At 38.5% G+C, this 17,539-nt stretch overlaps 4 protein-coding genes and 1 non-coding gene across 6 annotated transcripts; 4 read left to right on the top strand and 1 right to left on the bottom strand.

Annotated features, from left to right (window-relative positions):
* The first annotated feature begins 1,897 nt into the window (after positions 1–1,897).
* On the top strand, positions 1,898–1,979 carry TRNAS-AGA. Its single transcript has one exon. It is a non-coding gene; the product is annotated as a tRNA-Ser (tRNA).
* Positions 1,980–2,373: 394 nt separating this feature from the next.
* On the top strand, positions 2,374–3,979 carry LOC113767941 (pentatricopeptide repeat-containing protein At5g61800). The gene has a single exon (XM_027312147.1). It carries the CDS (start codon positions 2,374–2,376, stop codon positions 3,970–3,972), a length of 1,599 nt encoding a protein of 532 aa, XP_027167948.1. The 3' UTR covers positions 3,973–3,979.
* Positions 3,980–4,047: 68 nt separating this feature from the next.
* Positions 4,048–10,952, bottom strand: LOC113767485 (sucrose nonfermenting 4-like protein). The gene is made up of 13 exons (XM_027311596.1): positions 10,486–10,952; positions 10,264–10,351; positions 9,526–9,675; positions 9,240–9,374; positions 9,071–9,130; positions 7,705–7,794; positions 6,457–6,594; positions 6,115–6,256; positions 5,844–6,017; positions 5,481–5,544; positions 5,306–5,375; positions 4,361–4,457; positions 4,048–4,275 (listed from the first exon to the last, which is right to left on the bottom strand). The coding sequence occupies exons 1-13, from the start codon at positions 10,551–10,553 to the stop codon at positions 4,184–4,186; spliced, it is 1,368 nt and encodes a 455-aa protein (XP_027167397.1). The 5' UTR covers positions 10,554–10,952; the 3' UTR covers positions 4,048–4,183.
* Positions 10,953–13,106: 2,154 nt separating this feature from the next.
* Positions 13,107–14,836, top strand: LOC113769489. Its single transcript, XM_027313945.1, has 4 exons — positions 13,107–13,230; positions 13,334–13,473; positions 13,881–14,165; positions 14,566–14,836. Exons 1-4 carry the CDS (start codon positions 13,213–13,215, stop codon positions 14,642–14,644), a joined length of 522 nt encoding a protein of 173 aa, XP_027169746.1. The 5' UTR covers positions 13,107–13,212; the 3' UTR covers positions 14,645–14,836.
* Positions 14,837–16,038: 1,202 nt separating this feature from the next.
* Positions 16,039–17,539, top strand: LOC113767671 (phospholipase A1-IIdelta-like). Of its 2 annotated transcripts, XM_027311842.1 has the most exons (2): positions 16,282–16,370; positions 16,463–17,539. In XM_027311842.1, the coding sequence occupies exons 1-2, from the start codon at positions 16,322–16,324 to the stop codon at positions 17,434–17,436; spliced, it is 1,023 nt and encodes a 340-aa protein (XP_027167643.1). In that variant the 5' UTR covers positions 16,282–16,321; the 3' UTR covers positions 17,437–17,539. The 2 variants fall into 2 exon arrangements, with proteins under 2 accessions (XP_027167642.1, XP_027167643.1); XM_027311841.1 differs by having other exon boundaries at positions 16,039–17,539.

Raw genomic sequence — 17,539 nt, 5'->3', positions numbered from 1 at the left:
ATAACATCAGGTACATTAATTAGTTGAAAATCCAAAAGAAAGAAACGCATCCCCCAAAAAAAAGCAAAAAAAGGAAAAAAAAAAAAAAAACCTGGAAGAAAGGCGTGGCCTTCCCTTTGCCTATATGACTTGCCTGTGTACCCTTTGGCATCCATGAAATGATGATCAAAGGGCAATTGCATCCACGTATAAACAAGTCATTTTCAGTGTCTTCTTTCTCTTCTTTCTTCTCCACATATCTCCGCCACCTTTCTCAAGACTCTTTTTAAGATTTTAAGCTGCAAAACAAACGAGCTAATGATATGATATGTTTCTTGAATATCTATCTCCTCCCTCAAACCCCAATTTATATATAGTGGACATTCTCAATATGAGGTGGAAAAAGAACTTAGTTATGGATAGAAGAGGTCATGATGCCTGCCTTCGTCAAAAGGAAAAGAAATTTGCTGGTAGCACAGCACAATGTAGAGGATGGTGACAAATTTGCATGGTCCCCTCCCTAGCATTATTCTTCTTCTAAGTCATACTTATCCACTAACAAAGAATGCTTTTATTCTTTTAACGCACAATTAGGTCACAAAAGATTGAAAAAATCTTACTCATTCCATGTGGAAAAAAGTGAAATTTAAAGCGAGTGAAAGAATAGGGGTTGCAGAAAAGTTTGTCAACAGGTGGCATGGCATGCAATGTGAATTTTTTTTTTTGTGTTTGGCTGTTGTTGGTGGTTAAAGTAGTCATAGGCTATGAAATAGAAGTGCATATATAGATAAATAGAGGAGGAATATATATATACATTCTTTTCTTGCATCTTTATGCCTTTGTTGTAGAGTACAATCACCTTGCACCGTCCACCTCTTAACACCTCATTTGATTGGAATCTGAGAATCTTTTTTAGTCCAAAGGCACTAATCAGATTAGTGGGAGACATTATTATCTGACCAACGACCTCAATGCGGAAAACATGGATGCCATTGCCATTGCCATTGCCATGCTTGATGAATTTCCAAAATTTATCTTTTTTGATGAGACGATAATGCTTGGATGGAAGCTGTAGGGCTTTGGGATGGTGATAGCACGGACCTCTCTCTTTAATTGCTTTTCTTCTTGTCATATTTCGTTACTTATCTAATACAGTAAAATGCTTCAAGAACTTTTATCCATCTATTTCCTAAGCGGGCAAGCGCTGAAGAAACAGTTTGACTGTTGAGGGGAGGGGCAAAGTGAAACCAGCCTGTAAATACTACATTGGATTAGGTGTATATTTACCTTTCCATTGTGGCTTTCGCAGACCTCGTGTATGAGGAAATTCTCCCAGTTTCTTCGCTTCGGTATGGGAGTGTAAGTTTTGAAACCTTTTTGTTTTCGGCCATAACCAACCATACAAACACACCAAGATTGTCGTTCCCCAAAAATGCCATTAAAAATTTTATGGTAAAAGTTTTTCATCTGCATGTACTACTACAGTAAAATATTTTAAAAATATCTCCAAAAACAATTAATTCAAATGGAGCCCGAATTTGTTCGGATAAGACCAATCGGTTAAGTTTTCATGAGTATATTTTTTCTTTTCCCTGACCAACCTCCCTTGAGAGTGAGACTACCCATTTTTAATCTTCAAAATTTTATCACTATGCTCTCCATAGGTTTCTAAAGTGCTATTAGCTTCTAATTTTGAAAAAATCTAGCGTCTGAGGTTGTCTTCAACTATTTCTTCTCTCAGTTTTTAGCTTCTTTAAAGCTAAAAGTTAAGAACTAGAAAATTATAGTAATTTACAAGAGACCACCTACTCTATTGAATTCTAATACTATGTAAACTTCCCCTTCTAAAGTCAGCTTTTCAAAAAGTCAGAATCTCTTAAAGGTAAATATTATATCCTTTATCGATCTAACCACCAAGGTGGACGTGCCGGAGTGGTTATCGGGCATGACTAGAAATCATGTGGGCTCTGCCCGCGCAGGTTCGAATCCTGCCGTCCACGTTTTTGTGTTATTATGTCATTTTCCTTTTTCACTCCACTCATGCATTTTTCTTACCACTACAGTGTGATCACAAAATGATAACCTAATCCCACATATTCAACAAGTTCAGTTCAAAGACTCCTCCCAGTCCCAGCTGAAGCTAAAATTCCAGATTGCGTCTTCTCTTCAAAGCCAATTTTTGACGCTAACCAACCAAATTGAAATACATACATTGCTATGTAATTTGTTTTGAAATAAACACACACACGTTACCAACCTACCAAAGACAGCCAAAATTCATACAGGGCAAAAGCCTCGACAAATGAATCCCCCTTCTCCTTCCGGAGACAAAAAAAAAAATAGAAGAAAAACCCACCCGCATTCCACAAAGACCATTAGTATGCGCTAGTAATAATGCATAAACTATCATCGAAGCTCATTAAAACTCTCAAACTAGACTGCAAAACCATAAAACAAGTCCACCAAGTCCATGCCCAAGCTATCACAACAGGCCTCATTTCTTTCCATCCTCCTACTCCCTTCCTCGCTCAAATCCTCCACGCTTTCACTTGCCTCCTCGCAACTTTTTCGCCCTCCATCTCCACCGATCCAACTTTCTCATCCTATGTCACTACCCTCTTCAATCTCATTCCTGACCCATCAACATTTTGCTACAACACAATCGTTAGGGCCCATACCCTCCTCTCTTCCCCTGAAACAGCCTTGGCTTTGTACGCTAAAATGTGCCAACTCTCCATCCCACCTGATACCCACACCTTCCCTTTTGCCCTTAAAGCTTGTGCCCGGATGAATTCCTTTTCACTTGCCAAAGCCCTCCACTGTCAAGCCCTCAAACTCGGGTTTATAGCTGATTTATTTGTTTGTAACAATCTCATTCACGTGTATTCTACTGCCGGTGATGTTCACAGTGCGTATAAGCTGTTTGACAGGAGTTCCTACAGAGATACCGTTTCATATAATGCGATGATTGACGGATTTGTTAAGGCTGGTGACACCGTGAAGGCGAGGGAATTATTTGACCAGGTGCCTAAAAAGGATGCAGTTTCTTGGGGTACCCTTTTGGCAGGGTATGCAAAACTGGACCGGTCCAGGGAGGCTATTGACCTCTTTGATCAAATGCTTGTGTTAGGAGTTAAGCCTGATAATATCGGACTGGTTTGTGCACTTTCGGCTTGTGCACAGCTGGGAGAACTGGAAAAGGGGAAAAGAATACATGAATACATCTTGCAAGATAGGATTCAAATCGATGCGTACTTGGTCACTGGTTTGGTGGATTTGTATGCCAAATGCGGGTGCATTGAGACTGCTAGGGAGTTGTTCGAGTCCAGTCGTGAAAAGAACTTGTATACATGGAATGCAATGCTGGTTGGATTTGCCATGCATGGTCATGGAAAGCTCTTGTATGATTACCTCACCAGAATGGCTGATGCTGGTATAAAACCAGATGGGGTGACATTTCTGGGCGTATTGGTGGGGTGTAGTCATGCAGGTCTAACCAATGAGGCTAGGAGGCTTTTCACCGAGATGGAGGGTGTTTATGGAGTCCCAAAGGAACTGAAGCACTATGGTTGCATGGCGGATTTGCTTGGACGCGCAGGCTTGATTGAAGAGGCTGTGGAGATGATAGAGAAAATGCCCATGGGGGCAGATGTTTATGTGTGGGGTGGTTTGCTTGGAGGTTGTAGGATGCATGGCAACACTGAGGTTGCTGAGAAAGTGGCACAGCGTGTGATAGCCATAAAACCTGAAGATGGTGGGGTATATTCTGTCTTAGCCAATGTTTATGCAAATGCAGAGAGGTGGGATGACTTGGTGAGGATGAGGAGATTGAGTGATAGAACAAGGGTCAATAAAAGTGCCGGTTGTAGCTTGATTCAATTAAACGGGGTATCACATGAATTTGTTGCTGGGGATGATGCTCATCCTCTTGCTGAGGAGATACATTTGGTTTTAAATGTACTTGAGCAGCATAAATCTGAAGCTGTCTGTTAAAGTTTGAAAGACACAGCATGTGAAATTTGTCTGGCTTCCTTGACAAAGAAGGTGGCTTAAAACAAAGAGCGAGAATTAGGTAAATATTGCACCATGTCCATTAATTAGTGCCAACAAAAATATTTGGCCGAAGTGTAAGATCATGTCTATCAAGACTGTTTTTGCCGGGAGGCAAAATTTTGATACAGGCGAGAGAGAATTTACAAGAGAATTAAGCTAAAAAGTAACTAAAAATGTCTCTTAAGGTGATTATGCCTTCTACTTGTCGGCTGCTGGCCTCAATGACAATAACACGCCGCACAGCTGGAATGAGCGTAAGACAGGATGAGTTAAACTTAATATATAGAGCAGTTCAAGAAGGTTTAACAAACAGCAAGAATAAGTGAACCTTGATCTGAGAGAAGCTCCATCACCCTATACAAGGAATCAAAACGAGTACAGGTCTGATACCGACTTTGGCTAGTTACATCTGCAGTCTCCAGCGCCTGAATCACAGAATCAGTACAGGAAATTCAGAAACTTCTATAAGGACAAAATACTCTCCTCGGCTCTATTGTTCAGTGTCAAATGTAAAAGGTGCGATTACATGTCTAAAAATGGCTCAATGCAGAAACCAACCACGTCAAGACTAGGCCAGAAGTCAAAATGAACGGACATTCATTGAAAATCTTTAAATGTTTGTTTATCATCAGATTCAAATGATAATTCTCCTGTAGACACCTGGGATTTAAGATTTTTTTGTATTGCTTTGTTCAATCTCCAGAGATTTGAAGTTTCTGGTGGATTTCATTATGATATTACTTTGTGGTTTCTCAACATACCACAAATCTCAACTGTCTACTTGACCTCATTTATCTCTATAGCTTCGTCCACACCACACATGCTTTATGTTTCAATGGAGTCACCAGATACAAATTCTCATGGATATGGTATCTTGAAGTACAACATGACTCATTTCAGGAATCCAATTACTTGAAAACAAAAAGCAAGTAATATAGCTGCTTAAAAAGTTGCTAGAAGGAACAAAAGCAGCACAGGAAAATAGTATTTTAGGTTATGCCCAGATCTAAAGAGCACGTAAGGCTGCTACAAATATATGAAATAACACATGGTGAACCTTTCTTCCATTCAACAGATCCTTTTGTGTGTTATGAACTGTTACTGCCTTGTATGCAATACATCTGAACACTGTCTACTGATAAGTCGAGATCTCTCATCTTTTATTAGGATCAGATGCAAGAGATGGGAACTACTAATATGTCAAAGATGCTCTGGTCACCCACAAGGTTTAAAATATAACAGATGCCAGAAAGTATGATTCATGTCAACTTACTTGAGATATAATTGTCTGATCAAGCTGAATACGAGTATAACCATTGCTGTTTGCCAAGGAGGTGATATCACTACATGAACATAGTCATGTTACCATTTAGGAAGTTAATACAAGTGAAAGAAATTGATGTTTTAGCCATTAACCTTAGTAGATTTGTAAATACTTCGGTAGTTACCTCTTACAGTACACATCTACAAGAATCCCATTGTCATCAACTATAGGTACAGAACTTACACATGCTGTCAAGAAAAGATCAAAAATCAGAAAAGGGTATATACAATTTAAGCGAATAAATAGTATCATAATAATAAGACCTAGAGAGTTCAGAATTATAGTGATCTCCATGCAAGAATAGGAAAGTGAAGGAGTGACATAATGATCAACTAAATGGGACACTGAAAGATACAGTCTTTCTTAACAGGAGATGTGATTGCAAAGTAGCTCGTTTCTTATAATGTTTTCAGTGTGCAATAATGTTCCAAAGAGAGAGAGAGGAGTTTAAAGCATACAGTAGGAGAAAAAGAGAGTCACACTGCACCTTGGATTAATAAATTAAGAGCTGAACTAAGTGGCTCACTGGCTCGCAATGTTAGCAGTAGACGATCACCGCTCTTCCCAATTTCTCTAGCCCACGTACCTAATGGCAGATTACCAACTGGTTGCTGCAGTAGAGGCAGAAACTCCAGATGTCTTCGAAAATGCCCGCATATATCTACAATTTAAATAGAATGTTAAAAAATAATGGTTGACGTCAACAGCAGATGAAAGAATTAATTGAGTACTAGACATCAAAGGTATGGAAATCTCACGTTTTAGTATTCCGGAGAGGCATGCTATGAATAATAAGTTAGGACAAGACCCATCTTCACTTGAACTTAAAATTGGAACTGCAGAAATCTTGTTGTGCAGAATCCTCAAAGCCACATCTTTCAACGACTCATCTGGACCAGCCTGTTGATTGCACCAAATGAACATAGAAAGGGGTTTTACCTGCTCTTTGTAAACTGGAGGTAAAAGTTGCTAAATAGTCGAAACCAGAAAACTGAATCTTCAAAAACTTTGCAATGAGAAATATGCTTGGTTTCCTGATCCATGAACCAAGAAAAGGAGACAAAATAACCATGATACATCATCTTATTAAGAATATTTACTTGGATTAAAGCCGTTCGGCAAAGCGGCTGTGAGGTCCCACTGACTTCTCTATGATGTCGAAATTTTATATCTTTCCAAGCAGAAATTGTGTGCTCTTCAATTTCTTCATCAGTCAGTATAGCACGATTACGGTCAAGCTGCAGAAAGTTTGAATTTTATGCAGTCACACATGAACGAAAATGGTAATATCGGAAAATTGCTCGAAACAATGACATGAAGTGTATGATAGGAAAAAGAAAAGAGTCAAAGACTATCAATCATTTTGAATCATCATAATGGCTTCGATACAGGTAATCAATTTCATTTAGGATTCTCTTTATATTGACAAATCATAAGAACGATTATGCTATTCCTCAAGTATCACCAGGAATAGGAAGCCTAAGATCAAAAGATTTAACTGCAGAAAAAATTGTGAACTTAGGAATTTTGACGCTTTACCTTGACTTTTATAAGTAAAACTTTTGTTGAGTTGCATTATAACAAGGTTAAGAAATCCCTTTACATGCTTGAGATTAGGATACCTACCTGAATGTTTTGGTATCCAAAGTCTCAACAATAACTAAATTGCAGTAAGTTAGATGTTGACAGTATGATTACCTACTCCAAGATGGTAAACAAGTTGCCCATTGAATCCAGCACTTGATTCTTTTACATATTAACATGTGCAGAACCATTATGTAGTTACTTTGTACTATACATTGCACTGCATAAGATAGTAGCACTACATGTTCACTCCTCTCTTTCCTGTTTGAGAGATTACCTGATATCCTTTAGAATTTCTTAACATTGATACTTGTAAAGGTAGGACTTGTCCACCTTGGAAAGTGATAAGTGATTCATATCACAACAGGTTAACAACTTAAGAGGGCGAAATTAGATTCATCTCTGCCACTTGGTAATCATTACAAAAAAATAAATAAACACAACTTTTCTCTGAATATTAAACTCAGATTGTTAACTTTGGAGTGTTTAGAAAATCCCTATTTAATTTTCCCTTAGTTTTTTTATTTTATTTTAATTTTTTTAGGGGTGTCCCGCAGGGAGTGGACCCCGCCGACTATTCCCCCACCCTCCACAACTTGCTGGCAGCAAGGTTCGAACCAGGGACCTAAGGCTCCATCTTCAGCAACCTCAACCACCAGACCAAGCCCTGGAGGGCTTAATTTTCCCTTGGTTATGAAAGCTTAAATAGATGATTCAATTACTCTTAAATCCTAGGAAGTAACAGCTGGAATATGAAAATATACCTGCAACAAAATCGATATGAAATCGGAGGCAGTCAACATCCCCACAATCTTTGTGTTTTGTTCATCCCACAGAGGAAGAACTGCAACACCCTGAAATCAAATAATTGAAAAATGCCACAATGTTAAATAATTGGAAAAGGGTTAAAAAATAAGAAAGAGTTTCATAAATAGAGAAAAGGATTGAAGAAGAAACAAGAAAATAAGAAGCTTTTAAAGGCTTTTGCATTTACCAAGAATAAAACTACATAACAGTTCAAATTGATTGACTCGACTTCTCCATAAGGCCTTCCTATAATTCATTAAACAGTTATTACTTTCCAAATTAAAGAAAGAGTGTTACTTTTACGGTATCCATAAGTATATAGAAGTCCATTTCTAGAAAGCGAGTTTAAAGTCTCTCTTTAAAAAAAACACTGAATTTAAGAAATCGACTTCTTCCTATCCCTCCTTCACTGTTATTTTTCTTCTCTTCTTTTGAAATTCACATCTTTATTCTCAAACACATTAGACATCATCAAACATCATCCAATCCAATCTTCCCAAAGCATATGAAGATTCAATGATGCATCTTCACAGCTGGTTTACCCTTTCAAACGATAAAAATGAAAATCAACCACAATATACTCTTAAGGTCCAAAACCAATGACAATCAAACGACAAAATATTTATAAGGGCCAAAACCCAAAATCATATTCACCTATAAACTTTCTGTAATCCTAATTTATGGGTTTGGACCAGCCACTGCACGCTAATGGTGCCTACAGTACTATGCAATGTAGGCTCTTGACCTCGTATTATTTGCAATCACTGGGTCCAATGAAAGGTTTGAAGTTTTGCAAATCATTTGTGTTGGAAAATTGGTGGAAGAAATTGGTATCAATAATTACTCAGTTATTGGGATCACTTATGGTAAATTTGTGGTGAACCCGTGGATGCCGTCTCCGGTTTGTGCAACTTCCATAATCTGGAAAATGTCCAGCTCTTAGAAATCGACTTTAAAGTTGATTTTTGAGAAACCAACTTCCATAATCTGGAAACCATATTTAGTTAATTTGGAATAAGAATATCAATATTGGTCTAAATTGCCCATTCATCAAATTTCATAAATTCCGCAGGACCAATAAATTTCTGACAACTCAACTACATTACTTGTAGCATTGCCAATAGGATGAGTGTTTTTTATTTTTACCTTACGATTCGTGATACTCTTTTTCAGGAACTCAACCTCCAAGAGCAAACCAAAATATAAACAGTGACAGAGAAGGCTGGCCAAATAAAATAGGTTCTTTAACTAGTTATAGGCTACTATGCATACAATAACATAAACAGGAATTTACTTGAGTAGAGAAAGGCAAAGAGATTCTACCTCTTCATACATAAGATGGAATGCCTGCTTCACTGCAGCTCCAACATCCAAAGCAATAACCTGTTTTTTAAAGCGACACCACCGTAAGTAATCACTAACAAGGCAATAGCTAAAACATCATTAAAATAAAAAGAAATTTGGATATAAGTGAAGTAGAAGGCCTTCAAACCTTGCCTGAGTCAGGCATCAAGTCATATACTGTAGATGATGACAAATGCAGCGACAGACGGTAACGCAAAACATCAATCTCGTTGATTGGCAATTGAAATACAGGTTTATGAAGTGAGCCACCAGAAGGTGTCCCCTGGTTGGTTAACAAACAAACAAGCAGCAGATCACATACAAGAGTCAATGAAACAGGAAACCCTGTTTTGAGTCTTGAGTATTCCTGTATCAGTCTTTGCATGAATGTATGTGCATAGAGAGAGAGAGAGAGAGAGAGAGAGAGAGACTACTTGATTCTGATGTAAAGATTGAGCAGAAAAGGAAGGACATAAGATTTCTGTTTCCTCCACATAAGCCACGTTGTTAATCATTCCAAACCCATCCCGAACACAATGCTGTTCCTCGTCAACTCGCCAGACATCATCAACCAAGTACTTATACTACATTAACACAACTGCATTATATCTGATGTAATGACATAACAGATTTACCTAGTATTATGTCACTAGAGAACATAATGGTATGTGTGAAAGTTCAGATAAATCACCAAACCAATTTGAACTAGCTCAGAAAGACATGCACACATTTGCGCATAGACAAGGATTAACTTAAGTGCTACATGTCCATGAATCTGCAGATTTCTATGATGAGCTCCCACATATACATGTTAATGCACATTCTCAATAACACTAGGCGTATATTTGCTGGAAACATACTGATGCATGTCCAGGAAGAAAGATTTTAGCTAAGTTTATCACCATATCCAGGAAGAAAATGCAGAAATCAGATTGTGCAATTCACAGAACCATGGCCAACTCAGGCTTGCTGCTTTCTACTTCTCGTGAATCCAACTAAATTTCAAATATTGCAGCACATCCTTCATCTATAAGTCCACAATTCTATCGAAAACATAATCACAAATACCACCTTTGATTGAGCACACTTAACTACTTTTACTTAAACTAACACTGCTAGCCCTATCAAACATGACTGCATGAAGATGAACATCGTAAAAATCCAATCTTTACCTGATAATAACCCGGTTGAAGATCCAAAATCCTCTGAAAAACAGTGGCACAACCCTCCACATTAATCATCTGTATCCTCTCTGTCCACCTAGAAATTTATATGAATAGATACTAAGCTGAATTAAAAGATCTGCTGAAATAAAGCTCAAAATTTGCTGAATTAAAAGATACTAAGCTGCAAAGAATCAGATAAGAAATTTAATGAAAGGAATAAAAAAGTACCCATTAAAGGAACCACAAAGAAAAACTCTCCCGCCCCCATAACGCCAGGTAAAAACTTTGTGAACCATTTTAAATCTTGAAATTCGTCAGGCGAATTTTGGACCAGGTTTCCTGAATATGTACATGGATGAATGCCTTAATTTATATGGGAAGAGAAAAACTGTGAAAGCAAGCTGGGTAAGAAACTTAAAAATATTCTGGGCCGTGAAGAATCCGCCTGCAAACCCCACTAACAAAAAATTAGAAGTGAGGAAAAGTCAGTCTGGGCTTCGATTTTTCCGATGGAGCCAACCAAAACTAGTACTAGTGAAAGTGAAGGAATCATTAATTTATGAATTGGAGCTTGTCAGAATTTTGGATACAATCTTGCTTTGTAGATACGATGAGTTCATTAATATAGGTCTAGTGAATTTGGAGTTTGTGCTGGGAATAGTTGCAAAGATTCTGAGATTTTGGTTCTTTCATTTTTTTTTTTCCCTCTCTTTTGATTCTTCGTTCCACCTTCCCCGATGGGTTTTGGGTTTAAGAATTCGGTTCGACTAAGCCGTGCGATAAAGGCGTGATAATATGATTTAAAAGTAACCCGCCTTAGAGCGTGCCAGCTTCAAAATCTAAAGGCGCGGTTGAAATTTTTATGCAGTAGAGACACGTCAACATTAGCCCATGGGGTGAGGTCCGTAACAGATAAAAAGGGTGAGATTTACGAGTCACCCCTTAGATTACATGCAAATACATTTATTCTCGCAGAACGCGCTCCAGATGCAGTTGAGATCCTCTGTGCCATTACTCGGTACCAAATTCAGTGTCAATCCCACTTATCACATGATGGTAGAAGAAATTTAAATAAATAATACATGATAAATTAAATAAATAGGACACTTGACATAAATATAGAAGTGGCACTGAATTGCCACTGGAAAAGTGACACTGAGGATCCCGTGTGCTCCAGATGTCACTTGCAAGTTGCAACCCTCAATTATCTTCCGAGACAAAAAAAATATTAAGAAGCATAAATGAATAAGAATGCATGGTAAGAAGGTGAATTTTGGACGGGCGAGCCGAGTCGAATGTATACGAACTCACCTGCCAAGAGGGAATAGTCGAAGTCTTGTTCTTCGATCTTACTCTGATACTTAAATCCGATATGGATCGAGTATTAGACGAGGAGTAAAGTAGTACGAGTAATAATGAATATATACCTATCTTAAGTAAGAGGAGGTATTTATACTAAGAGCATCTCTAGCAAAATGATGAGATCTACTGACTGTCTGACGTTGCATGATAATCTAGGGCGACGGTGTCAGAAACAGGACAACAATAGAGTGGCTGTCAATCGCATCAAGTCACCAGTCATCCGTCACATCATCGACCGAGGCGTTAGTAATGATGACAGTTTGGCCAAGGTGATCAATGATATCAAGGTGACTCAGTCAAGGTTTTTGAGAACACAGGGACTGAGGCGATTTACCTCGGAGTTGTTGAGGTACCTATACATGGAAGCAAATATTTGGATAGATTCGGTCTATATAGATCTAACGATTCAAAATTTATCACACCATCTCACTAATTCGAGTATTAAAAATGTAGCAAAATTTGGACCACTAGATCTACAAGACAAACGCTTGGATAAACCCGATTTATGTAGACTGTGGGTATCATCTCTGCCGAGATGGTAACTAAGCTCGTTTGCTCCGTGAAGATCCCTGCCTTCGTCGTTCTGAGTTGAGAATCACCTCGGCCAATCATATTAGTTTCATCTTCACTTCAGATCCCGTCATGAGCCCAACACCTAGCATCTCGAAGGTGGAGATAGCCAACTATCGTCAAGTTGATATGACTACCTGCCGCCCTGGTGGACAGGGTTACGACTAAGCCTGCCGCCATAGACTGCCATCTGGCAACCAGTCAGGTTTAGACGTCATATTCTATCTGTAAGGTTCTTCTCTATAAATACTCCCCATCATCTATAAATTAGGTATGAAAAATCAACTGCGGACATTCTAAACAACTCTCTCTTCACCCCTTCACTCTGTCCCCAAACTGACTTTAGCATCGAAGTGTGGATCGGGGGATATGACCCCGGTCATTATGTATTTTGGCAGGTGAGCATGTGCTATTGACTCGTCTCGTCTGTTCGAAAATCACCTCGTCATAAATTTATTGATTCAAAATTTGTCACATCATCTCATCAATTTAACTATCAAAGATGCAATAAAATTTGGACCACTAAGTCTACAAGATCGGATCTACTGTCAGCGAAATGATTATCTCATTTTCAACTTTAGGCATGTACCATTCGAAATTGCAATTGGCAAAATGATCATGTGTGCCTCTTATGGAAATGATGACGGGGCTGGTTTCACTTGTTTGTAAATCATTTACGAATTTACTATATATATATAAAGGCCCACCGCCACTCCGATTTTCACTCGTTTGAAAAACTCGGACCAAAGTTCTGGAAAGATGACGCGGAGCTAGGAGACATGCCCGAAGCGGCGGTGTCCTCTTAGTATTATGACACGTGCCCCAAATTGCCAGCTGCTGCAACCCAAGCCCATGAATGTACCCTTTTATAGGCCATCTATATGACATGAAAAATGTCAATAAAGTCGGTACTTGAAGATAATTTCTGGCACATCTATCAAGATTTTGAGCGTAATTTCTTAGCAGCTTGCAAATTCGCGGAAGATTTTCTGCATAGTTACTGCTAAAAACTTGCTAGCGATCATGGCCCTGAGGTCCTCGGTGAGTGTGTAAACTGTAATGTTACTTCATTCAGAGCCGATCTTGGCTGTGCAGAATGTACCTTTTTCATCAATTAACTGGTTTGATCGATTCAATTTTGCAGGCTCAATTGAAATATTATTTCAGTCGCTTGAGAACTGGTAGCGGAAATTCAGGTTTTGCAACATCAACCATTCCCAAAATGAAGCCTCATGCCCCAACAGCTGATATTGATCATACCCATGAACCAGACATGAAACTATGGTAGGTTTTCTTTTTGTGCATTCTTCTTGTGCTAGAGGGAAAGAGGTTATCGGATGTTATCAAAACAAGGGATTGTGGCAAATTTCGAAGGAAAAACCTGTTGGCTAACATTTAATTGCTAGTACTAAAGTTTCAAAAGATGTTATGATACATGAAATCTTCAAGGCAGCATTTTTTATTCTAAGTATCGTTGTAGTCTTCTTAGGACGTAGATTCTAGGTTTAAATATTCATTTTTCATTCGTGCCTCTTAAATTTGAAAAGAATTAAAAAAAAAATTATACCATAGCTGTAGTGGTTATAATAGCATGTACTGTATAGGATACAGTAAATCTTTTGACAATGACCAAGTGATGATTCTTTTTACTACTTTTAAGTAGTTTTGGATTAATTTTATTTTAAGTGCAGGCCATTGAAGGCAGAGTTTGTTCCAGTATACGTGGCACTTGGGTTGATAGCTATGTCTACGAGTTTTGGAACATACACGGCATTGCATCAGCTGAAGAGGGCTCCAAATGTGTATGTGAAGAAATCAAGAAGGGAAACCGTTCCAGAGGTGGCGGAGCCGGAGCGGGTGGCGGAGGATGTCGATCAGTTCATCAACAAATCTTTCTTCAGGAAGGTGGCTCATGTCCAAGATTCTGACCGCCAAGACACCGTGCCTAATCCCATCGCCGGAGATGTCTATGCATGGTATGCAGCATGCATGGACCATTTATTCCTCTACTAAATTAGTTTTATTTTGTTTTTTTTTTATCCCCAAAATAAGAAGTAGATTAATGAAAGGAACAACACAAAATCCAACCCCCTTAATATTAATGTTGTCAAGTCGTTGCAATTCTGTCCTGTTTGGATTGTTTTTTTTTTTTTTTAACAAAAAAAGTTTTACTATTGTTGCGAATGCATTTTTCAGTCATCTTTTTATCTCACATGTATCAAATAGTTATAGTTTATTCTTGTATAAAAATTCCTAAAAATAGCAATCCAAACGTTACAATTTTCTACAAAAATTTCCACTTCCCAACAAGTAATATTAGGGAATTATAAGCACTTAGGTTTACACAAAATTCTAAGCGATCAATTGTAAATGCAGGAAGCCACATTTCAAAGCGGCGACATTGAAAGATGTTGGAGCGGAACCACCGAAAGATAAACCACCTAAAGATGCTTGAGCGTATAGGCAGCGTCCTTGATCCTGCAGGACATTTGCTACTACTTTTCTGGCTCTCTGTTTCTCTTAACTTATAAGGCAATGAGTTCTATTTTGATGATCGACTGTAAATTGTTTTGAATAATATGAGACAAAGGGATTTTCTTCAGGATGTAAATCCCCTAATGGTGTTTTTTTTTTGTTTAAATCAATGAAAGGGATCAGATTATTCTGTTTTTGAGTAATTTGTTCAGTCTTAATTACAGAGAAGAGAATAGTAAACGAGAAGAATTTTGGTCCATCATACATATTTTGGTCAAATTTGAGCACGCTAATCATTTTTCATGTGGTATGGCATGTCATGTCAATTTCAGAGCTCCGTTCAACGGGATCCATCAAGAAGTTAGGGAATCAAATTCTTTGACTAATTTTTCACCAAAAAAAAAATTAAGTAAAATTGACTTTTGCATTGTTTTTGCAAATTGAGTGATCTTTATATAACTAGGCCAACTTTTAAAAGAGTCAGTGGCCACCACCTCTCTTGACGGACCAAATTGCCTGTCCCTCATGGGCAGCTCGGTTGGTTTCAGCAAGTTTCCTTAGGAACTGGTGTCCAGTACCCGTAAGGGTTCGAGTCCCGTGGTTATCGTGTTCGGGGGATGGGGCTTCTCCTCCCGGGCCGGAGTGGGATTAGTCGGGCCCGTAAGAATTGACCCGGAGTGGGTCCGTCAGCAAAAAAAAAAAAAAAAATCATCTTACAATGTATAGTAAGTATCACTTTTATGTCATGATACATATTAATTTTTTAAACAGAGAGAAAAGATAGAAAAGACGAATGCATAGTTGGGACATTTTTTTTTCCAACTAGTAATGTGAAAAGATATTCCCAACTTTCTTTCTATATTTCTAATTTGACCTGATATCTTTTGTATATTTCCACAGCGGCCTGCTATCCTTTTATATTCATCTTATCGTGTACGTGCCTAAGAACTCAATTATTGCATTAAATAGTTAATATCCCATTAACTAATTCCAGCAATGTATATTTTCCTTTCGCCAATGTAGATAACTATATGTCAAATTTTCAATTCTCATACATTATTTTCCATAAAATTCTTCATGATATTATCATGCCAAACAATTTTCTAGCACTCACATATTATTATTTCTTGAATCTTGACCGATGAAAATTACAGTTGGGATGATCGCAAAGCATTTGTTTGGTACCAGTTTTTCAAAAGATAAAACACTCAATTCACATTAATATTCACTTCTGCCTTGTCTGGCAGGTTCCTTGCAATTACTCTCCCACATCATCCTTTAATTTATGAATTTTAATGTGGAAATATTGTCTGGTTTATTTAGTAGGAAACAGGGAAGGAAGGTCCTAACAAGGAATATACTGTTTTATATACTTCCATCAACCAATCTTTATCTTGGTAGACTTGGCTCCTGTCCAAAGTCAACGCTCTCAACATCACAGGCATCCATCGAACAATCCCTGATAAAATACCAGCTTTCCCATTTGTTTTTTCGGGCAACAGGCAGCGTTTCTCCTCTATGAACATGGGGTCGACCGGAGGAGAACCAGCATGGCCTGAATTGCTAGGAAGGAACGGTTGGGAAGGCCTTCTTGATCCATTGGATGATAGTCTCAGGGGCCTGATTCTTCGCTGTGGCGATTTTTGTCAGGCAACCTATGATGCCTTCAACAATGATCAGAATTCCAAGTTCTGCGGCAGCAGCAGGTATGGCAAGAAATCATTTTTTGAAAAGGTCATGTTGGAATCAGGATCAAATTACCAAGTTATTGGTTTCATCTATGCCACGGCTCAAATAGGTGCACACAAGGCGATTTTTCTCCGCTCATTGTCCCGCGAATCCTGGGACCGTGAGTCCAATTGGATTGGCTACATTGCTGTCACAACAGATGAATACAGCCAAGCCATAGGCCGAAGGGAAGTTTACATAGCATTTCGCGGGACAACAAGAAATTACGAATGGATCAACGTGTTAGGTGCAGGGCTTAAGTCTGCAGAGCCACTCTTACGTCCAAAAGCTTGGAAAAAAAGGGAAGATGGAAGTGTAAGCACCAGTGATAGCGATGGAGATGATGAGGAGAAGATGCCAAAAGTTATGCAGGGTTGGCTCAAGATTTATGTTTCCAGTGATCCGAAATCGCCTTTCACATATCTAAGTGCCAGAGAACAGCTTCTGGCCAAGATTGAAGAGCTGAGAAACCTATATGAAGGTGAGGATTTGAGCATTACTTTTACTGGGCATAGTCTTGGAGCAAGTTTATCAATTTTAGCTGCTTTTGATCTGGTTGAAAATGGGCTTCACGACATCCCTGTAGCAGCAATTGTTTTTGGTAGTCCGCAGGTGGGAAACAAGACGTTCAATAACAGATTGAAGCAATTTCCAAATCTTAAAGTCCTCCATGTCAGGAACAAAATCGATTTAATCCCACACTATCCGAGCCATTTGCTGGGGTATCATAATTCAGGAATCGAGCTAGTTATCGATACTAGAAAATCGCCGTTTTTGAAAGACTCGAAAAATCCTAGTGATTGGCATAATTTGCAGGCAATGCTACATGTTGTAGCTGGTTGGAATGCAGCTCATGGAGACTTTGAACTGAAGGTAAAGAGGAGCTTGGCTTTAGTAAACAAATCTTGTGGATTTTTGAAGGATGAATGTTTGGTCCCAGAAAGTTGGTGGGTTGAAAAGAACAAAGGAATGGTGCTTGGTGAAAATGGAGAATGGATTGTTGCAACACCTGCAGATGAGGACCTACCAGTCCCTGAACATTGATGTAGAATCCCCATAAAGATTAGATTTGAGTGGCTACTAATGAATATAATTTGTTCTTTTGCTTTTTCTTTCTTAGTGGTTTCTACTATTGCGCCTTTGTGTA

Source organism: Coffea eugenioides, chromosome 4 (assembly GCF_003713205.1).
Source record: "Coffea eugenioides isolate CCC68of chromosome 4, Ceug_1.0, whole genome shotgun sequence".
Taxonomy (NCBI): Eukaryota; Viridiplantae; Streptophyta; class Magnoliopsida; order Gentianales; family Rubiaceae; genus Coffea; species Coffea eugenioides.
This window is presented reverse-complemented; position numbering and strand designations above follow the sequence as displayed.

Bases quoted from the DNA above. Each gene is read 5' to 3' on its own strand.
- LOC113767485 (XM_027311596.1), bottom strand. From the start codon at position 10,553: ATGGTTCACAAAGTTTTTACCTGGCGTTATGGGGGCGGGAGAGTTTTT. The intron at 9,676-10,263 runs GTAAAGATTGGA...GTGTTAATGTAG, and splicing joins TTCAACCGGGTTATTATCAG to TATAAGTACTTGGTTGATGA. The intron at 4,276-4,360 runs GTTCACTTATTC...CGCTCATTCCAG, and splicing joins GGAGCTTCTCTCAGATCAAG to CTGTGCGGCGTGTTATTGTC.
- LOC113767941 (XM_027312147.1), top strand. From the start codon at position 2,374: ATGCATAAACTATCATCGAAGCTCATTAAAACTCTCAAACTAGACTGC.
- LOC113769489 (XM_027313945.1), top strand. The intron at 13,474-13,880 runs GTAGGTTTTCTT...TTTTAAGTGCAG, and splicing joins GAACCAGACATGAAACTATG to GCCATTGAAGGCAGAGTTTG. The intron at 14,166-14,565 runs GTATGCAGCATG...TTGTAAATGCAG, and splicing joins GCCGGAGATGTCTATGCATG to GAAGCCACATTTCAAAGCGG.
- LOC113767671 (XM_027311841.1), top strand. From the start codon at position 16,183: ATGAACATGGGGTCGACCGGAGGAGAACCAGCATGGCCTGAATTGCTA.